Source organism: Triticum urartu, chromosome 7, assembly GCF_003073215.2.
Source record: "Triticum urartu cultivar G1812 chromosome 7, Tu2.1, whole genome shotgun sequence".
Classification (NCBI taxonomy): domain Eukaryota; kingdom Viridiplantae; phylum Streptophyta; class Magnoliopsida; order Poales; family Poaceae; genus Triticum; species Triticum urartu.
The window spans coordinates 79,090,212-79,106,166 of record NC_053028.1 but is presented as its reverse complement, the minus strand read 5'-3'; the positions used below and the strand labels follow the sequence as shown (position 1 = coordinate 79,106,166).

At 40.1% G+C, this 15,955-nt stretch overlaps 1 protein-coding gene across 3 annotated transcripts; it reads left to right on the top strand.

Annotated features, from left to right (window-relative positions):
• Nucleotides 1–205: 205 nt before the first annotated feature.
• LOC125525486 (histone-lysine N-methyltransferase CLF-like) lies at nucleotides 206–9,773 on the top strand. Of its 3 annotated transcripts, XM_048690484.1 has the most exons (17): nucleotides 206–520; nucleotides 657–765; nucleotides 846–959; nucleotides 1,054–1,382; nucleotides 1,654–1,815; nucleotides 2,539–2,623; nucleotides 2,740–2,889; nucleotides 2,973–3,020; nucleotides 3,088–3,153; nucleotides 3,272–3,561; nucleotides 4,316–4,409; nucleotides 4,527–4,738; nucleotides 6,051–6,182; nucleotides 7,114–7,204; nucleotides 8,646–8,693; nucleotides 8,785–8,913; nucleotides 9,107–9,773. In XM_048690484.1, the coding sequence occupies exons 2-17, from the start codon at nucleotides 763–765 to the stop codon at nucleotides 9,467–9,469; spliced, it is 2,316 nt and encodes a 771-aa protein (XP_048546441.1). In that variant the 5' UTR covers nucleotides 206–520; nucleotides 657–762; the 3' UTR covers nucleotides 9,470–9,773. The 3 variants fall into 3 exon arrangements, with proteins under 3 accessions (XP_048546441.1, XP_048546440.1, XP_048546442.1); XM_048690483.1 differs by having other exon boundaries at nucleotides 4,316–4,738; XM_048690485.1 differs by lacking the exon at nucleotides 657–765 and having other exon boundaries at nucleotides 4,316–4,738.
• The last annotated feature ends 6,182 nt before the right edge of the window (nucleotides 9,774–15,955 follow it).

Below are 15,955 nucleotides of genomic sequence, written 5' to 3'. Positions count from 1 at the left end.
GAGGCAAAATTAATTCAAAAACCACATTTTGCGCGGCCTGTAAAGGCCTTTTCCGGGCGCGAGTTTACGGTGTCTGTTAAAGATGCTTTTAATCAGTGTACAATTTGTACAATTTTGCTCGTTTGTGTTTTTCCTATTTTCTTGTTTTTTCCTTTTTTAGGAGAGTTTTGTCTCGTTTGTGCGCTCGGCACAAAAGGTTGAAAAATACACCACCCCGCCGCCGCGCTCCGCCGAGGGCACGCTGTCCCCGCCGCAGAGCATCTCAGCGTCCGGTCTGATGGCCGCCGCCGCCACATACAGGTTCTCGGCGCCAACCGCCGGCCGCTCGGGGTCCGGCCCGGAGAGACCTAGTGGTGTAGGCTGCAATTCGACGCTCCGACCCAATGCGGCCGCCGAATCCCCAATCCTTCTCTGTGCCCTAGAGGCTAGAGCTGCCGCCGCACCGTAGCTCGCCGTCGGCGCGGACGCCTCACGGCCCCAAACCCCTCCGCCTGCAACGCGCATCGCCGCCGCCGCCGAGGTGCTCAACATTTCGTTTTTTAGGGTGTTGTTAATCCTGTATTCCCCCTCTCTCGAATTCAGGAGCTGCCATTGGAGTTTTGCTTAGCAAATTATGAGTTCAGTTTATAACGTTGGTACCTGATCATATGCCCCAGTTCACTACTGTGCTTAGCAGCTGGGAGTTATCTGCAAAGTGGAATCCACACTTCTGTTGTGCATTGTGTCCTGAATCCTGACCCCCTGTAATGTTGAGTGGAACTAATGGTTGGGGTCTAATATCGCCTCTCTTTTCGGCTCTGTGTGAGTGTGTTACGCATGTGTTGATGAAGTTACTGTCGATGCAGGTTCCTCAGGATGATGAGGCTATACCGGATGGAGAATTAGGAGAGGTCTCCGTTTCAACTTATGTTAACTCGTTGAAGAATGAGTTCGCGACACTTCGTTCCGCTGAGATTAAGGTGCTTTGAAACCACACATTCTGTACTCCCCTCCGCATTTATTAATCAGATATTCCTGGTGTCATTTGTCTGGTTGTTATAATTTTTTTTCCAGGATATGGTAGAGAATAACAAGATTAAGCTCAGCACCATTATGCAGAGCAATCGTGGTTCTTCAACAATCTGGCAAACGAGTGCATTGGATGGTACAGGTTTAGCCACGAATCTGCTGACACCTAGGCAAGACGATGTGTCGTGCTCAACGCTTGGTCTTGAACTGTGCCTTGCTGAGAAAGATGGTGGCAGTTCTCAAGAAGATAGTCCGTATGGCACATTGACTGCTACTTTGGGTGGAATTCTCACTGCAAAGAATGCTAATAAGCCAATTGAACTACCAACAGTGTCAGGCCTTCCACCTTATACAACATGGGTGTTTTTGGACAGGTCTGTTTCGTATCACAAGCACTTCCCAACCTCCCCAAAACTGATGCAGATGTATTAAATATTGAATCTCTGTGTGTTGCTACTGCACGGTTGAGGTAGAGAGCAGCAGCAACAGCTTATGATTAGATTGAGGGCATGCTTTGAATGGAAGTGTTTGCTGATAGGGATTTTAATAGTATATTTTGTACATAAGAGTTTTACTTTTCTCCTTTTGCAAGAGTAAGGTCTCGTACTGTTTCTGAGAAAAAAGATTTCTGGGGGTTTCATGCAGGAACCAGAGGATGACCGAAGACCAATCTGCATTTCATCGACAAAATATTTACTATAATGCAGATTGTGGTAAAGCTTTAATGTTCAGTGATAGTGAAGATGAAGTTGTTGAGGATGAAGAGGAGAAAAGGGAATTCAAAAGCTCTGAAGATTGTTTTATTCGGTAAACAAACTTGGGGTTTCCATTGTTTTCTTTTGCATCACTTTACCTTACCTAGGTTTAACTTCTGCACTTATTTGTGACTGACATCTGCTATGGTTTAAGAATCACAGTTTTTTGAATGATCGCTATTGCACTTACTTTTCTTTAAAGCAATAAGTTTGTCGTATTTTCCTTTATTGATTGCACACACTTTACTTTAAATTTAAAGATTGTCACAACTTTATTTCACAAGACATAATATATCAAGATTTATACAGTAGTATGAAAGTAGTGCAAATACAAAATATCACTTATGTAATTATTGTGGCATGCATAGGTCCACTTCATTTTCATGTAGTAGAGAACTTCAATAGCAATAAGTTACACATGTGTGGCTTTTTTACTTTTCTACCTAGGGTCTCTTCTGTTGCTGCTGCTGTCTAATTATTTTTCATTGTGGGAACATAATCAAACTAGCCTAGCTTGGACCCCCAGAAAAGTAAGGTTATTGAGTTTTATCCAAACTGGGTGCAGGATTTGCTTTTACCATATTGTTCAGGAACAAAATTATCGAGTTTACACTGTCTACCTCTAATCTGAGTAGTCTGTTGATGAGTTTACATCTTTCTTAAACTTGATAGATCAACAATATATTTTGGCTTCTGCTATAAGATGTCTTTCTCTCGCTGGGCATTTTGATGTTCTGGTGTAATAATTTATGTTCCTCCTCTACTTTCATGTTAGGATGACCATTGACGGATGTGGCATGTCTGATGAAGTGCTGGAGACCCTAGCTCAATGTTTTGAGAAGACTGCTGGTGATATAAAGGTTAGCTTTCTCTTCATAGTCAGTTAATCTCAATAGCATTCTGGCCATTTGGGCTTTTCCTTTTCCAATTTACATTTTCACCATTGACAATAACACACATAGCCCTATTTTTACAGGCCAGATATGAGATCTTACAAGGAGAGAATACTGAAGGTTCTTCCAAAGAAGTGCCCAAACTTAATGCCAAACTGAAAGATATCTACCACGATAAAGATTTGGCTGCAGCATTGGATTCCTTCGATAATCTCTTTTGTCGGCGATGCCTAGTATGCTCATCTATCAATCATCATGTGATATATGTAATGCCTCTTGTTGCTGATGAATATTCTTCTCATCGTGACATTGGCAGGTTTTTTATTGCAAACTACATGGGTGTTCTCAAGATTTAATATTTCCTGTAAGTTTTGTTCCAGAATTATTTCCAAAATTACGTGTTTTTTCTTATTTGTGCCTTCTTCATACAGGCAGAAAAGCAATCACCTTGGGACAGCATGGATGATGGACCATGTGGTAGTCATTGTTATAAACTGGTTCGTATTTTATGGTGTATATGACTTCTGAAAAGCTGCTTGTCTTCTCTGACAATTTTGATTATGAAAAATAAGCACCGACTTGCATTGATACTGTTCTCAAACCATATATTGACAGGCCACCAAACACAAAGATTCAGTTGCATACTCACAACATAATTCTCCAAGCACAAGTTCTTGGAAGAAGGATGCACATCAAATGGAGAATAACTCAGCTTTAGTGGAAGATCGTAATTATTTGATGGTGGAAACAAATAATGAGCATTCAGCAACAGATGGTCATGATAGTTCGAGGAAGGAAGAATTAGTCGATAAGAATATATGCAGGCAAGAAGACAATCTTGTATCCTGGATGGTGATTGAGCAAGAGCTTCTAGTTAAAGGTGTGGAGATTTTTGGAAGGAACAGGTTGGACCTTTCTCCTCATGACTGAATTTATACCTTGAACTTAATGTTAGTGTGTTACTACTCCCTCTGTAAAGAAATATAAGAGTGTTTAGGTCACTACTTCAGTGATCTAAACGCTCTTATATTTCTTTACGGAGGGAGTATTATACAACCAGTCAGGTCAAAGTTCCTATGTAGCTTTGAATAACCTGTCAACATAATTCTGAACTAAGTAAGGTTATGTGTGAAGGGTTATGCTCCGCCATTTGGAAGATTTTGATCATGGATCCTTAATGAGTAATGTTTATCCATAATTCTTCATGCCTTCTACTTACCTCATCATCATCCTAGACGTGTGAAGCTGTAGTGGGGATTGGAAAAACGTTGGAGAATGGAATGTTTAAAAATTCTTGTTATTGGAAGTTGCATGGACTATGACCATCGGCTTAGAAACATAACTACAAAAATATTTCCACTAATGATTTAATTTTAAAATTTTAGCTCCACAGTCCCACTACCACTTATATTTTTTAGGGCACTGATTTTTTTTGATAGGGCGCAAAACTACTCATTTTCCATGAAGATTTGCAAGCACATGTCACTTGCATCTGTCTTCTTTTCTTGGATTGTTGACAGTCGGAAGTTATTCTTGGGATTTTACTAACTCCGGGGGCCGAATCATCATTCTCCATTATCATTATTGTAGTCATAGGGTTACCCTGCTTTCTGGAATTAATAGTCATAAGACTGAACCTGTGGGTTTCTTTTCATGCAGTTGTTTAATTGCTCGGAACCTTCTTGATGGAGAGAAATCATGCAGTGATGTTTTTCAGTATATGAATTATATTGAGAACAGCAGCACATCTGAGGTTTTTAGCGGTGTTCTTTCTCTTGTTAAAGGATTCATAAAAGTAGGTTTCAGTTTACTCTCTATATTTTCACCCGGGTGGTATCTTATGTTAGTGCTGCCAATGTTGACATCACAGGGGCATGAGTTGGGCCTGGGTTCACGGCGTCCTAGAAAGCAAGGAAAGGTGAAGCATATCTCAAGATCTGCAGTCTACCCTCTCATAACGAAAAGGATTGCAGCAAGGAAGGGTGAGCTTCGTCAGCATTACAATCCATGTGGTTGTCAATCTGCATGTGGGAAACAGTGTCCATGTCGGGAAAATTATACAAGCTGTGAGAAATTCTGTGGGTGAGTTAATTGTGTTCCTTTACAAAATTTTGCATCATTATGCTTAAGTTTCTATGCATTTGAAGTATATAGATATATTTTTCTTCTATGTATCGCTGATCTCTCCCATGGTCTAATCTACTTTGGCTGGTACCAGAAATATTGTTTGCCGTCTGCTGCAGTGTGGCTTGGTTTGGTACTCATCCTTTGTTTAGGCTAGCTAATTGCCCGGGCATTCAGTGGCGGAGCTACGGCAAGGCCAAACAAGGCCATGGCCCGCCCAACCAAACAAGAATTCAGTGTAGAGTGATGCTAATTTTCGTTCCTGGGTGCAAATTTTTAGGTGTATATCTTAATCTAGCCATTTTTGGCCCGCCCAGTTATGTGTGTGTAGCTCCGCCACTGCGGGCATTGCAACGGGGGGATACATATTCTAGTTATCCTCCCGTCCGATGCTCAATGAACTTTCATAATTAACATGATCCTCATGTCTAAAGAATGATACTCTCCATAAGTAATGTGATCCCCCCAACCAAAGAATGGTACTCTATAATTAACGTGATCTTCCCGTCCAGCGCTCGATGATACTTTCCATAATTAACCTAATCCTCCCGTTCAAAGAATGATACTCTCCATAATTAATGTGATCCTCTCGTCCAAAGAATGATACTCTCCATAATTAACGTGAAACCAACAAACTTATGAAACCAAACCAGACCACGACGTACCATCACGACCGCAGACTCCACTTTAATAGTAGAGATTATGCTTGCTTAGTCCTATTGTAGGTGAACTGAGGCTGCCTGTCCTCCTTGATATCAATACCATTGCTGATGTATCTTATATTTATAGATGTAGTTTGCTTTAACTTCCTGTTATATTGTTTAATATACCGAATGAATACTGTGTAGTTGAGTTACTGTCTCATGACTCGTTACCATCCTTGAACTCTTTATAGAGAATATCTAAGAATTCAAAAAAGATTTTACGATGCTGCATAATAGATGGATCAACTCTCAGAAGAGAATGAAATCAAATACTCCCTCCTATTCGTATTAATTGTCGCTGAAACGGATGTATCTAGACGTATTTCAGTGCTAGATACATACGTTTGAGCAACAACTAATATGGATCGGAGGGAGCACTACTCTTAGGTCCTCGATAATTTGTTATTATTACTTCATTTGAGAAATTCCATTTTTTATTGTAATGAGCTGTAAAGACGGATGAACACACATACGGTAGCATGCAAACAATTTGATATCCTCATCCTTATGTCATCATTTAGAGATTGTTATCTGTTGTGTGGAATTTTATGCTCCTTGCATTCCAGGTGTCCGAAAGCATGCAAGAATCGTTTTCGAGGTTGTAAGTGTGCAAAGGCTCAGTGTCGCAACCGCCAGTGCCCATGCTTTGCTGCTGACAGGGAATGTGATCCTGATGTGTGCAGAAACTGTGGGGTAGGGTATGTATCTGCAACTGGGGAACCTTTGAAAGATCGTGTAGTTAATTTTTAATGATCTGTTTAGACAGACTTGTGATTTTTGTTCTTTGCACTCTATGATCCAACCTGCACCAAAGTAGTTCAAAATTACCATTCTAATTTTTTTATCTCAAGATACTCATTTCTGCAACTAAAGCTTAAACAATGGGACTGAATTTAAGTTAATAAAATAAATTTGTAGCCATCAGCCATAGCCGACAATCATCATGCCTATTAATTTGATATGATGTTGCCCATTTGCTAGCATAGTTAATTGAATGCTCATGTGTACCAGTGCATTGTTTAAAGGGGGTGAAAACATATCTGTTTCCCATTTGTTTATGCACTTTGTTTAACTCTGCTAAAATATGACGTAATGATATACTGTGTAAATAAATTAGAACAATATCTTATTTGCGATGGGTTTTTACCTGAACTCCGAAAGTTACTTTCTGAAATCATGTCAATGATGGGAAATCTTCTGACTTTGTAGTTTACTTCAATTGTTAATTTGTTATGCATGTATATGGAGTTAAGCAGCAAATCTTGGACAGCAACTTCACTTGAGTAACTTATTTTTGAAAGCAATCTCAGATGTATGAAGGGCCAGTTCTTTTGGCGGCTTAAAAAATAAGGCGCCTCCTCCCCAGCTTTCCCCATAAGCCGCCTCTCTCATTCATTGGGGCTTCTGAACTAGTTATGGGATAATTAATTTAGAAGCCTCAACAAATTTAGGGCGCGGCTTATTTTTTAAGCTGGGGAGAGGCAGCTTATTTTTTAAGCTACCCAAAAGAACTGGCCGTCAGAGTTATCCAGTCCTGCTTAACAGGGTGTTCCATTAGTGCCTTGTGGAAGTGGTTTGCTTCATAAGTTTTTTAGAACAACATTGAACTGTTCCTTTTCTAACCTACAGGTGTGGTGATGGTTCATTGGGAGTCCCCAACCAAAGAGGTGATAATTATGGATGCCAGAACATGAAACTGCTTCTTAGACAACAACAAAAGGTAAACAACAATGCACTTATGCTTATCAGATGCTGTGGACATCTTGTTTATAATTTCTTTGAGTCGATACTTGATTGATGATTTCTCATCCCATCCCTTACTAAACTGAAGATAAAGATAAGGACAGAAGATACTTTGTGTGCATAACTGCAGGCTCAAATGTCCAATCCATTACACAGTTGTACTTATAGATAGTTTCACCAGACCATGGTCTGAATTGCTATATGCTATTTAAACATGATTTAAGTGTTAGATCTCTTTTGAGCTACCTCTCGTTAGTGTTGAAGCCGGTATCCCATATAGGCCCTTTAGGAACTAATTCCTTATGAGCGATGGTTTTTCTTGGTTATGGGTTTTCTGCTACGTTGCATGGATTCTTAGCTACGTATCGGATTCACGATACGGGGATACGCCCGATAAGGCAATTTTCTAAAAACTAGGATATGGGGATACATTTGTATATACATATTAATTATTAAAAATATGAAAAAAATAATGAGATTTTGGTAGGAAGCGTACTGTTTTATTGACACAATTGCTTAACAAAATTCTGAATATCTTCGGTTAATCCATTCTTCCTTCGATGGACGATGTTGATGGTTCGACATAATTGCTTAACAAATATGGTAATCACATTCGCAATTCTCACATCTCATTCACACGCACATAGTCGCATAGATAGATAATAGCATAATTTAGGTTCAAGTTTTCATACTACAAACCAGTCCACAAATGAAAACAAGAGTTCACAACCAATTCACAAATAAAACAGGAGTTCACATCACAGAAGTTTAGAAAGAAAATAGGAGTTTTTCACGCCGAACGAAGGGGTTGTTGTATCCAAAACGTATCCCAGAGGTATCCTAGATGTATCAAATATTTTTTTAAATCGATAAATCACAGGATACGTACGGGATACGTATCGGGCTGTATCGGGGCAGTATCCGGCTTGATACGCGCACTTTCTGAAGTATCCATGCAACGTTCTGAAGTATCCGTGCAACGCAAGTTTTCCGAGCCAGCTATGAGCCAATTTGGATACTAAAACAAACTGATACCGTGAACTTGATTCAAGCCAGACACTTTTTTCAGCAAAAACTTTTCTTACCATCAATTGAAGTTTAATTAGTAGCCTTTGAGAACAGCATTTTTTCTTCTGAAATAAAGGAAAAAGAAAATTGGATAATGCCACCTTTGTTTTAAAAAAAGGCATTAACAGATATTGGAGGCAAACTGCATTTTTATGTTCACGATTGACTTAATGTTGTGACACAACACATCGGATACCCGGTAAAACACATGCCTCCCTATGAAATATTCACTTTTCTTAGGGAAATAAAATACTCACTTTCTTTTAGAATGTCCTGCCCCTCTTTCGAACAAAAAAAACCATATTTTTAGGCCTGTTGATGGTATTGAATTAGTGTGACTTTTGTTTCAGGTTGTACTTGGGAGATCTGATGTTTCTGGATGGGGAGCATTCGTTAAGGTAAAACTGCTCCTTTCATCCTCTTCACCATTCTTTTCCAGTACCCCAGAATAATGTTGGCAAGCATGAATATCTTTTCCACAATCTTCAGAATACTGTTGGCAAGGATGACTGTCTTGGGGAGTACACTGGGGAGCTTATTTCTCATAGGGAAGCAGCCAAGCGTGGACAGAGATATGACCGTGATAATTCATCATTCCTTTTCAACTTAAATACTGAGGTACGTGTGCAGAAATATACCAGTTACAGTATGCAAACATTCACGGTTACATGTGGGACTGATCACTAGATTTAGCTATAGTGCTTTTACATGAGCTGAGTTATTCTCCTTCTCAGCTCGGTTTATTCAAAAACCTGTATTCTATATCTGATCCAGACGCTAGCTGTTGCTTATGCATACTCTTTGGACGCAGTTTGTTCTCGATGCCTTCAGGATGGGCAACAAGCTGAAGTTTGCCAACCATTCCCCTGATCCGAATTGCTATGCCAAGGTTATGTTTGTAGCAGGCGACCATAGGGTGGGCATATTCGCCAATGAGCGGATTAATGCAGGCACGGAGATTTTTTATGATTACCATTACGCGCCTGACGAAGCACCAGCGTGGGCTCTGAAGGCTGATGATGCCACTGGAGCGAAAGACCCCGGTCAATCTTCCAGTGGAAGCGCAAAGAAGGCTGATGCTCCTGGAGCAAAAGACCCCGGGCAATCTTCCAGCGGACGAGCAAAGAGGCCTCGGAAGTCTTCCAGAGGGCGACCGAGGAAGCATGCCCGGTGAAGAAACACCATTGGTTGATTCTTTTTGTCACGGGGCTGAAATTCAGAAGCTACCTCAGCACCTTTATTTTGAACTTTGACATTCGTTGGCACCTTTATCAGCACTCCTTGTGGATGGAGCATGAACCATTTAATAAGTGTCGGGTTTTATTCAGCCCTAGGGCTTGTAATAAGGTGCCCACGCCGTAGCGGCGATTGGGGTCAGTGGTGTTGCGGGCATCCGGTCTATTTGGCTGGAAACTGCACCGGACGCTGTATCAGTTTCGGTGGCCGGCGATCATGCTGCGCCGTTGGTTTAATTGAATAACTATGTTCAATGTATGTTGTGATCTGTGCCCTGCACAGCGAGTTTTTTTTTGCCTTTGTTGGTGCGTTTGCACTTCCCAGACCGCACATGCTGATCCAGGCGAGATGATGGTCGTTGCGAGGGATTTGTCGTTCGAGCAACACGCCCTGTCATCATGGCTTGCTGTTGCTGGTTTGGCAATCAAGATGCAAGGGCCGTCCATCAGATATACTCGTATGCTGAGTTGCCATCTCACTTGTGGTAAATTTGATGGAGGGTCAAAGTCAGCCTGGAGAGAGTTGGTGTGGTCTGATGAAAAAGTTCAGGCAGGTTTTCGCCTCTCGTAGACTGCTCCAATTAATCTGTTACAGTAACAGATTAATTGGAGCACTCCGTAGTAAATTCTGCTAGCTCTTAATCGAAGAGTTTGTAGTTTGGATGCCGAAGTATTTCTAGATTTCTTCTGTTGTATGGTCAAAGTTTATATGCTTCGATTCTTATATCATTTTTGCGGGGAAGTTTATATGCTGTAATTCTTAAATCATGTGATCAGTTTGAGATAGCTTCAATCTACGAACAGATTATATCATCAACGAAGTGATGGACAACATACATGACACACGGTTAGTCTTGGATCAAATAATAAGTTGCGTGATAATTTTTCACAATGCTGCATGTAGTAATCAGATGATATATAGTTCTAGCGGATCAATTTGTCCAAGCATCGATAACATTCCTCTTAAGAATTTCTTTAGCTATGTAGCACACACAGCTCCATTTCCATACTATTGGAGAGGAGAGGAAAATCATATGTGCATATTGTACCTTCCTAATTTCTATATATATGTACGTATAGACTATATAATATATGTAGATGCACCACATATATATATATGTCCACGCCCACACGTATTTTTACACGAAAAATAAAAGAAGGATTTGGACGTCCTGATCATACAGACATTTCTGCATGATTCGTTAGGCTCATATAGATATAGTAGCAAACGAGGAATTAATTACTAACCCATCAATCAGTACAGATATAGCTTAACCCAGATCGCTGGTACACCAGGTGAATGAATCATCAGTCATCAGAGCCTCAGCTCCAAGTCCAGCTCCTCGCTGCTCCCGGGACCTTTCTTCTGCGCGCCGCCGCCGTCGGCCGGCGGTGCGGCGGCTTGGCGGCGGCGCTCGTCGCGGTGGACGTTCATGTGGCCCCCGAGCGCCTGCGCGTTGGTGAAGCCTCTGTTGCAGAAGCTGCACTCGTGGTACTCCCTCGCCCGCCTCGCCGCGGCGTCCTCCGGCGAGCCCACCTTGCTGCCACCTCCCTCCATCGGACCAGCGGACCTAGCTAGGCGAGAGCTGACTCTGTGTGTGTGTGTGTGTGTGTGTGTGTGTGTGTGTGTGTGTGTGTGTGTGTGTGTGAGTAGCCTCTAGTAAGTGTCGTGGAGCTCGTTGTGGTTCGATGGATCCTAGGAACTCCGATTCTTGTGATTGGATCTTGGGAACGCAACAATGGCAGCGGTATATTTATAAGTGGTTGCTGGCTTCGGGGACGCGGAGACCCCGGCCGGCCATTGCCGGCCTAGTTGGCAGATATAGCGTGGCGGTGCGGGTGGGTGTACTATGCCGACGCTGATGGGCCGTGAGAGGCTGGTTTATACATATGTAGCCATGTAGCTCTACCGCCCACCTGATTTTGATCATAGCGTACACTGCATCTCTTCCAATCCTTTCGAAACCCAGGCACGCATGGAAGCATTATTATTATTATTATTATTACTACTAGCACAGATGCCCGTGCGTTGCAACGGGAGAAACTTTTGGTATGGATTCAAATTTAGCGAGAATTGTTCGATCTTGTTCATTTCACCAACTTGCTCGATGCGCACCTTCTTCTAGTCAACATTGACAAAGCGCCCGTTCTTCTGCCCAACTGTGACAAATTCTATATCTATATCGATAGAGGAAGGTAAAAAATTGAAAAAAAAATCTAGTGCACCCCATATCTTAAAAAGTCAAAAATATGGTTACTCACCCCGCCAAAAAAGGTTACTTTCCTCTCTAATTATTGTTGTTATGATAGTGTAAACATAATGTAATTGTCATCGTGTCTGCCGGAGTTTCACTAAAAGGGAATAAAAGGAAAATGAGCTAAAATCAGGAACCGAGTAAGAAAATTATGAAACTTAGAAACTTTTGTTCAAAATTGTACAATTAAAAGCTTGATTTTATCTGAAAATCAAATTAATAACATAAAGTTTAAATATAAAATAATTTAATTTAATGTTGGATTTCCTACTAATTAATTTCGTGATATGCATATATATGCCCGCTTTTTAAATAGAAAGGCAATCAGCGACAATAACTATCCCCGCATGCATCTTACTTTTTTTAGATCTGCATCTCCGCCTTTAAGTAGGAAAGCAATCAAGCTGCACTTAAATCATTGCCTTCCCGTGGAGTCAACTTCTTCATTTGCCTTTTTTCCTTGGCATTATTCCTTCCTTAGATTCTTGTCTTTCTAATTGCAGATAGTCATTTATTTCTTAGATTCTTGGGGCAGCTCTGCTTATTTTTCAGGCAATTCATAATCTAACACATGCATGGCTTTAGCCCAGTTGGTTGTGCACATTGAGCTGAAACGGCAGGTCATTAGTTCGATCACCATGAAAATCAATTAATTTTTGCTGCTGCTCCACTACAATCTCGGCCCATATGCAAGGGCAACGGCGCTGCTCATAATCTCGGCCCATGTGGGGCAAAGCCCATGACGGACAGAAAATTGTAATTTGTCGAATTTATACTGATGGCAACATTAGTACCACCTTGTGTATATATATTTTAAATTTAAACTGAAAGCGTAAATTCACGGGAGAAAGCGTATTGTGACGGTGAACCCAAGAGTCAGTCCGTGCTTTATTATTATTATTATTATATATATATATATATATTATATTATTATTATATTATTATTACTAGCAAAAATGCCCGTGCGTTGCAACGGGAGAGAAAAAATTGCACACTCCTGTTTTAAGACCCCATAGGTCAAATCCTTTTCTCAACATGACGCCCATCCGTGACAATGGACGTCCTCCTTCCCACTGTCACCGACAATGGTAATTTGTCGAATTTATAAATTGACGGACAGAAAATTGTAATTTGTCGAATTTATACTGATGGCAACATTAGTACCACCTTGTGTATTTATATTTTAAATTTAAACTGAAAGCGTAAATTCACGGGAGAAAGCGTATTGTAACGGTGAACCCACGGAGTCAGTCCGTGCTTTATTATTATTATAATATATATATATATTATATTATTATTATTATATTATTATTACTAGCAAAACTGCCCGTGCGTTGCAACGGGAGAGAAAAAATTGCACACTCCTGTTTTAAGACCCCATAGGTCAAATCCTTTTCTCAACATGACGCCCATCCGTGACAATGGACGTCCTCCTTCCCACTGTCACCGACAATGGTAATTTGTCGAATTTATAAATTGACGGACAGAAAATTGTAATTTGTCGAATTTATACTGATGGCAACATTAGTACCACCTTGTGTATTTATATTTTAAATTTAAACTGAAAGCGTAAATTCACGGGAGAAAGCGTATTGTAACGGTGAACCCACGGAGTCAGTCCGTGCTTTATTATTATTATAATATATATATATATTATATTATTATTATTATATTATTATTACTAGCAAAACTGCCCGTGCGTTGCAACGGGAGAGAAAAAATTGCACACTCCTGTTTTAAGACCCCATAGGTCAAATCCTTTTCTCAACATGACGCCCATCCGTGACAATGGACGTCCTCCTTCCCACTGTCACCGACAATGGTTGCAGTGCCCGAGACTACACCCATGCTTTGGTACAGAGCAAAGCAAATACTGCTAATCGTATGTTTATTAACATAACTTCCTATCATTAATAATAAGCACAAAGATTATTAATAGTACATATCATCAAATTTATGACCTTTTAATGTAACTAACAAATTAGGCTGGCTAACAAAATCACTTTAAGATTATTAAGAAAATTAATAAATTTCCTCAGTAATAAAGAATCAAATCATTACATGAGCATTTGGATTTGTCTATTATATAGTTGAATTACTGTTACTAATTTTAATTTATTGGACATTTTTCCATATTTATTAATCAAAGTGCATGTGTTAATTCTTTACTTTAACTGGCAATGCATTATCTTTTAATCTTTGCGAGTGACCAATTTTTTGGCACCGGTGTAGCCATAAGCTCCACTTATTATATTTGTGCTTATAAAAAATAACATGGTATTTTACCTCATAAATATATATTGTTGTAAACTGAAACAAAGTCCACACCATGGAGTTTGGAGACATGTACTAACTTTTCTTCTGAAGCTAGTTGTGATGTCGTACCTTCAAAATTCGGGGCCTTGTGCAAAATCAAAATTAGGCCCTATATTTAAAAAATATAAATTAAAATATCTGTATAAATTATTGCGGTGCTACATATTTTTTCAGGGAGTTCACATTTTATCTTAAAATTTGAATCTACCCAAATTAATGATGTATCAGAAAGAACAGAAATTATGAAAGTAGAAACTTTAGAGGGGTGAAAGTTTGGAGATCATGAATGGCAGGCATTACATGGGATGGGGTCGCTCTACTAAGAACCATGCAGTGAATGAGAAACAAAAATACAGGGAGATAGAGAGAGAGAGACGTGAGGTTGGCCTGTATTTTAGGGCGAGTCCTTTTCATTTATTTCGCTCTTAAAAGCCCATTAGCACCTAATCACTTGACCAGTAGTTGTTTTTCTTTGAGCAATATGTCTTGACCTAGTAATATTAATCTCTGATTTTGGCATCCCTGGAATTTGGAGGCCCTGTTTAACCGCTCCGATTGCACATGTCAAGATAGGGCCTGCTAGTTGTAGTCATGCTTAAACATAGCGCATACGAAAGATATCATACCTGATAAATTAATCATCATACGGTTTGTGGATCTAGGAAAAATATAGTTCGTACTTGCGGCAATATTCAGTTTTATTTTCCTTACTTTTATAGTACTGCAACCTACAATCGATGAAGACCATGAAGCCAACACAAGCCATCGTTTTGTCGTTTTATTGTGTAGGCCATTGTGAGCCGTATGCATGCATTCTCAGCAGCTAGCCTACGTGTAAGGAATACAATCCATCAGCAACCATCTTCTATATGCAAATGCAAATTTGGTCTTTGTCCGTCTCGCGTGCATGCAGTCTCAGCAGTTAGCTTGCCAAGGCTCATTTCACGTTTACAAAGGCTATAAAATAAATAATTAACACATGATATAACTTCAGATGCAATGCACCAAGTGTCTATATTATCTTGTACGTATATTTGCATATTAATTCCCCACAAAAAAGTGCATTAATTCCACAAAAATATGTTTCATGTCTACTGTTTTATAGTATTATGTTTTAGAAGTGCCTGCCGCTCGTTTCCTTAGGAATGCCAACTTTTTTTATTTCTATTGGTGTGTGCGATCTATTATTAAGAGCACGGCCGGATGGGTGCAAAAGGTTGGCCCTGGTGGATGCCTTTGATTTCTTTCTTGCATGTTTCTTTGGATCCGTTTATAGCCGACCACATATATAGAATGCGAATTGGCCTCTATTTTCTTTCCCGTTTATAATATAGCCCATCACATATATAGAATGCCAATTAGTCTCTCTTTCCTTCCTTATTCCCTGAGCTACTTTTTCCTTCCTTATTTTGATCACGTTGGAAATCCTCTTTTAAATGGGCGTGCAGTAATAATTAGCCTCTCTTTCCTTTGTAATATCTTTCTCATGATTCACTGCTTCCTAATACCCAAAAAAACTCAAAGACGTATTTAAATTGGGTGAGTTGGATGTAAAGCAGCGAGGCGGTACTATTTAGTAGGAAAGTAAACTTTGGATTGAACACGCAAGGTGTGCTGGATGGGTTGGTCGCAACGAACTGCAGATCCTGAGTTCGAACTCTGGTAACCTGAATGTTTTTTACCTCGTTTCCTTTGTATTACAACCGGGCCTGCTGGATTCAAAGGATGTGAGGCTTGCATGGGCCTATTTTGGAGTGCGGATGGTCTGCTCGATATGGCCCAGCCGGGATGGGTGAGCGTAATGATGCCACTTTATGTACGAATATTTTAATAGGTTAGAAGAAGTTAGTAGCA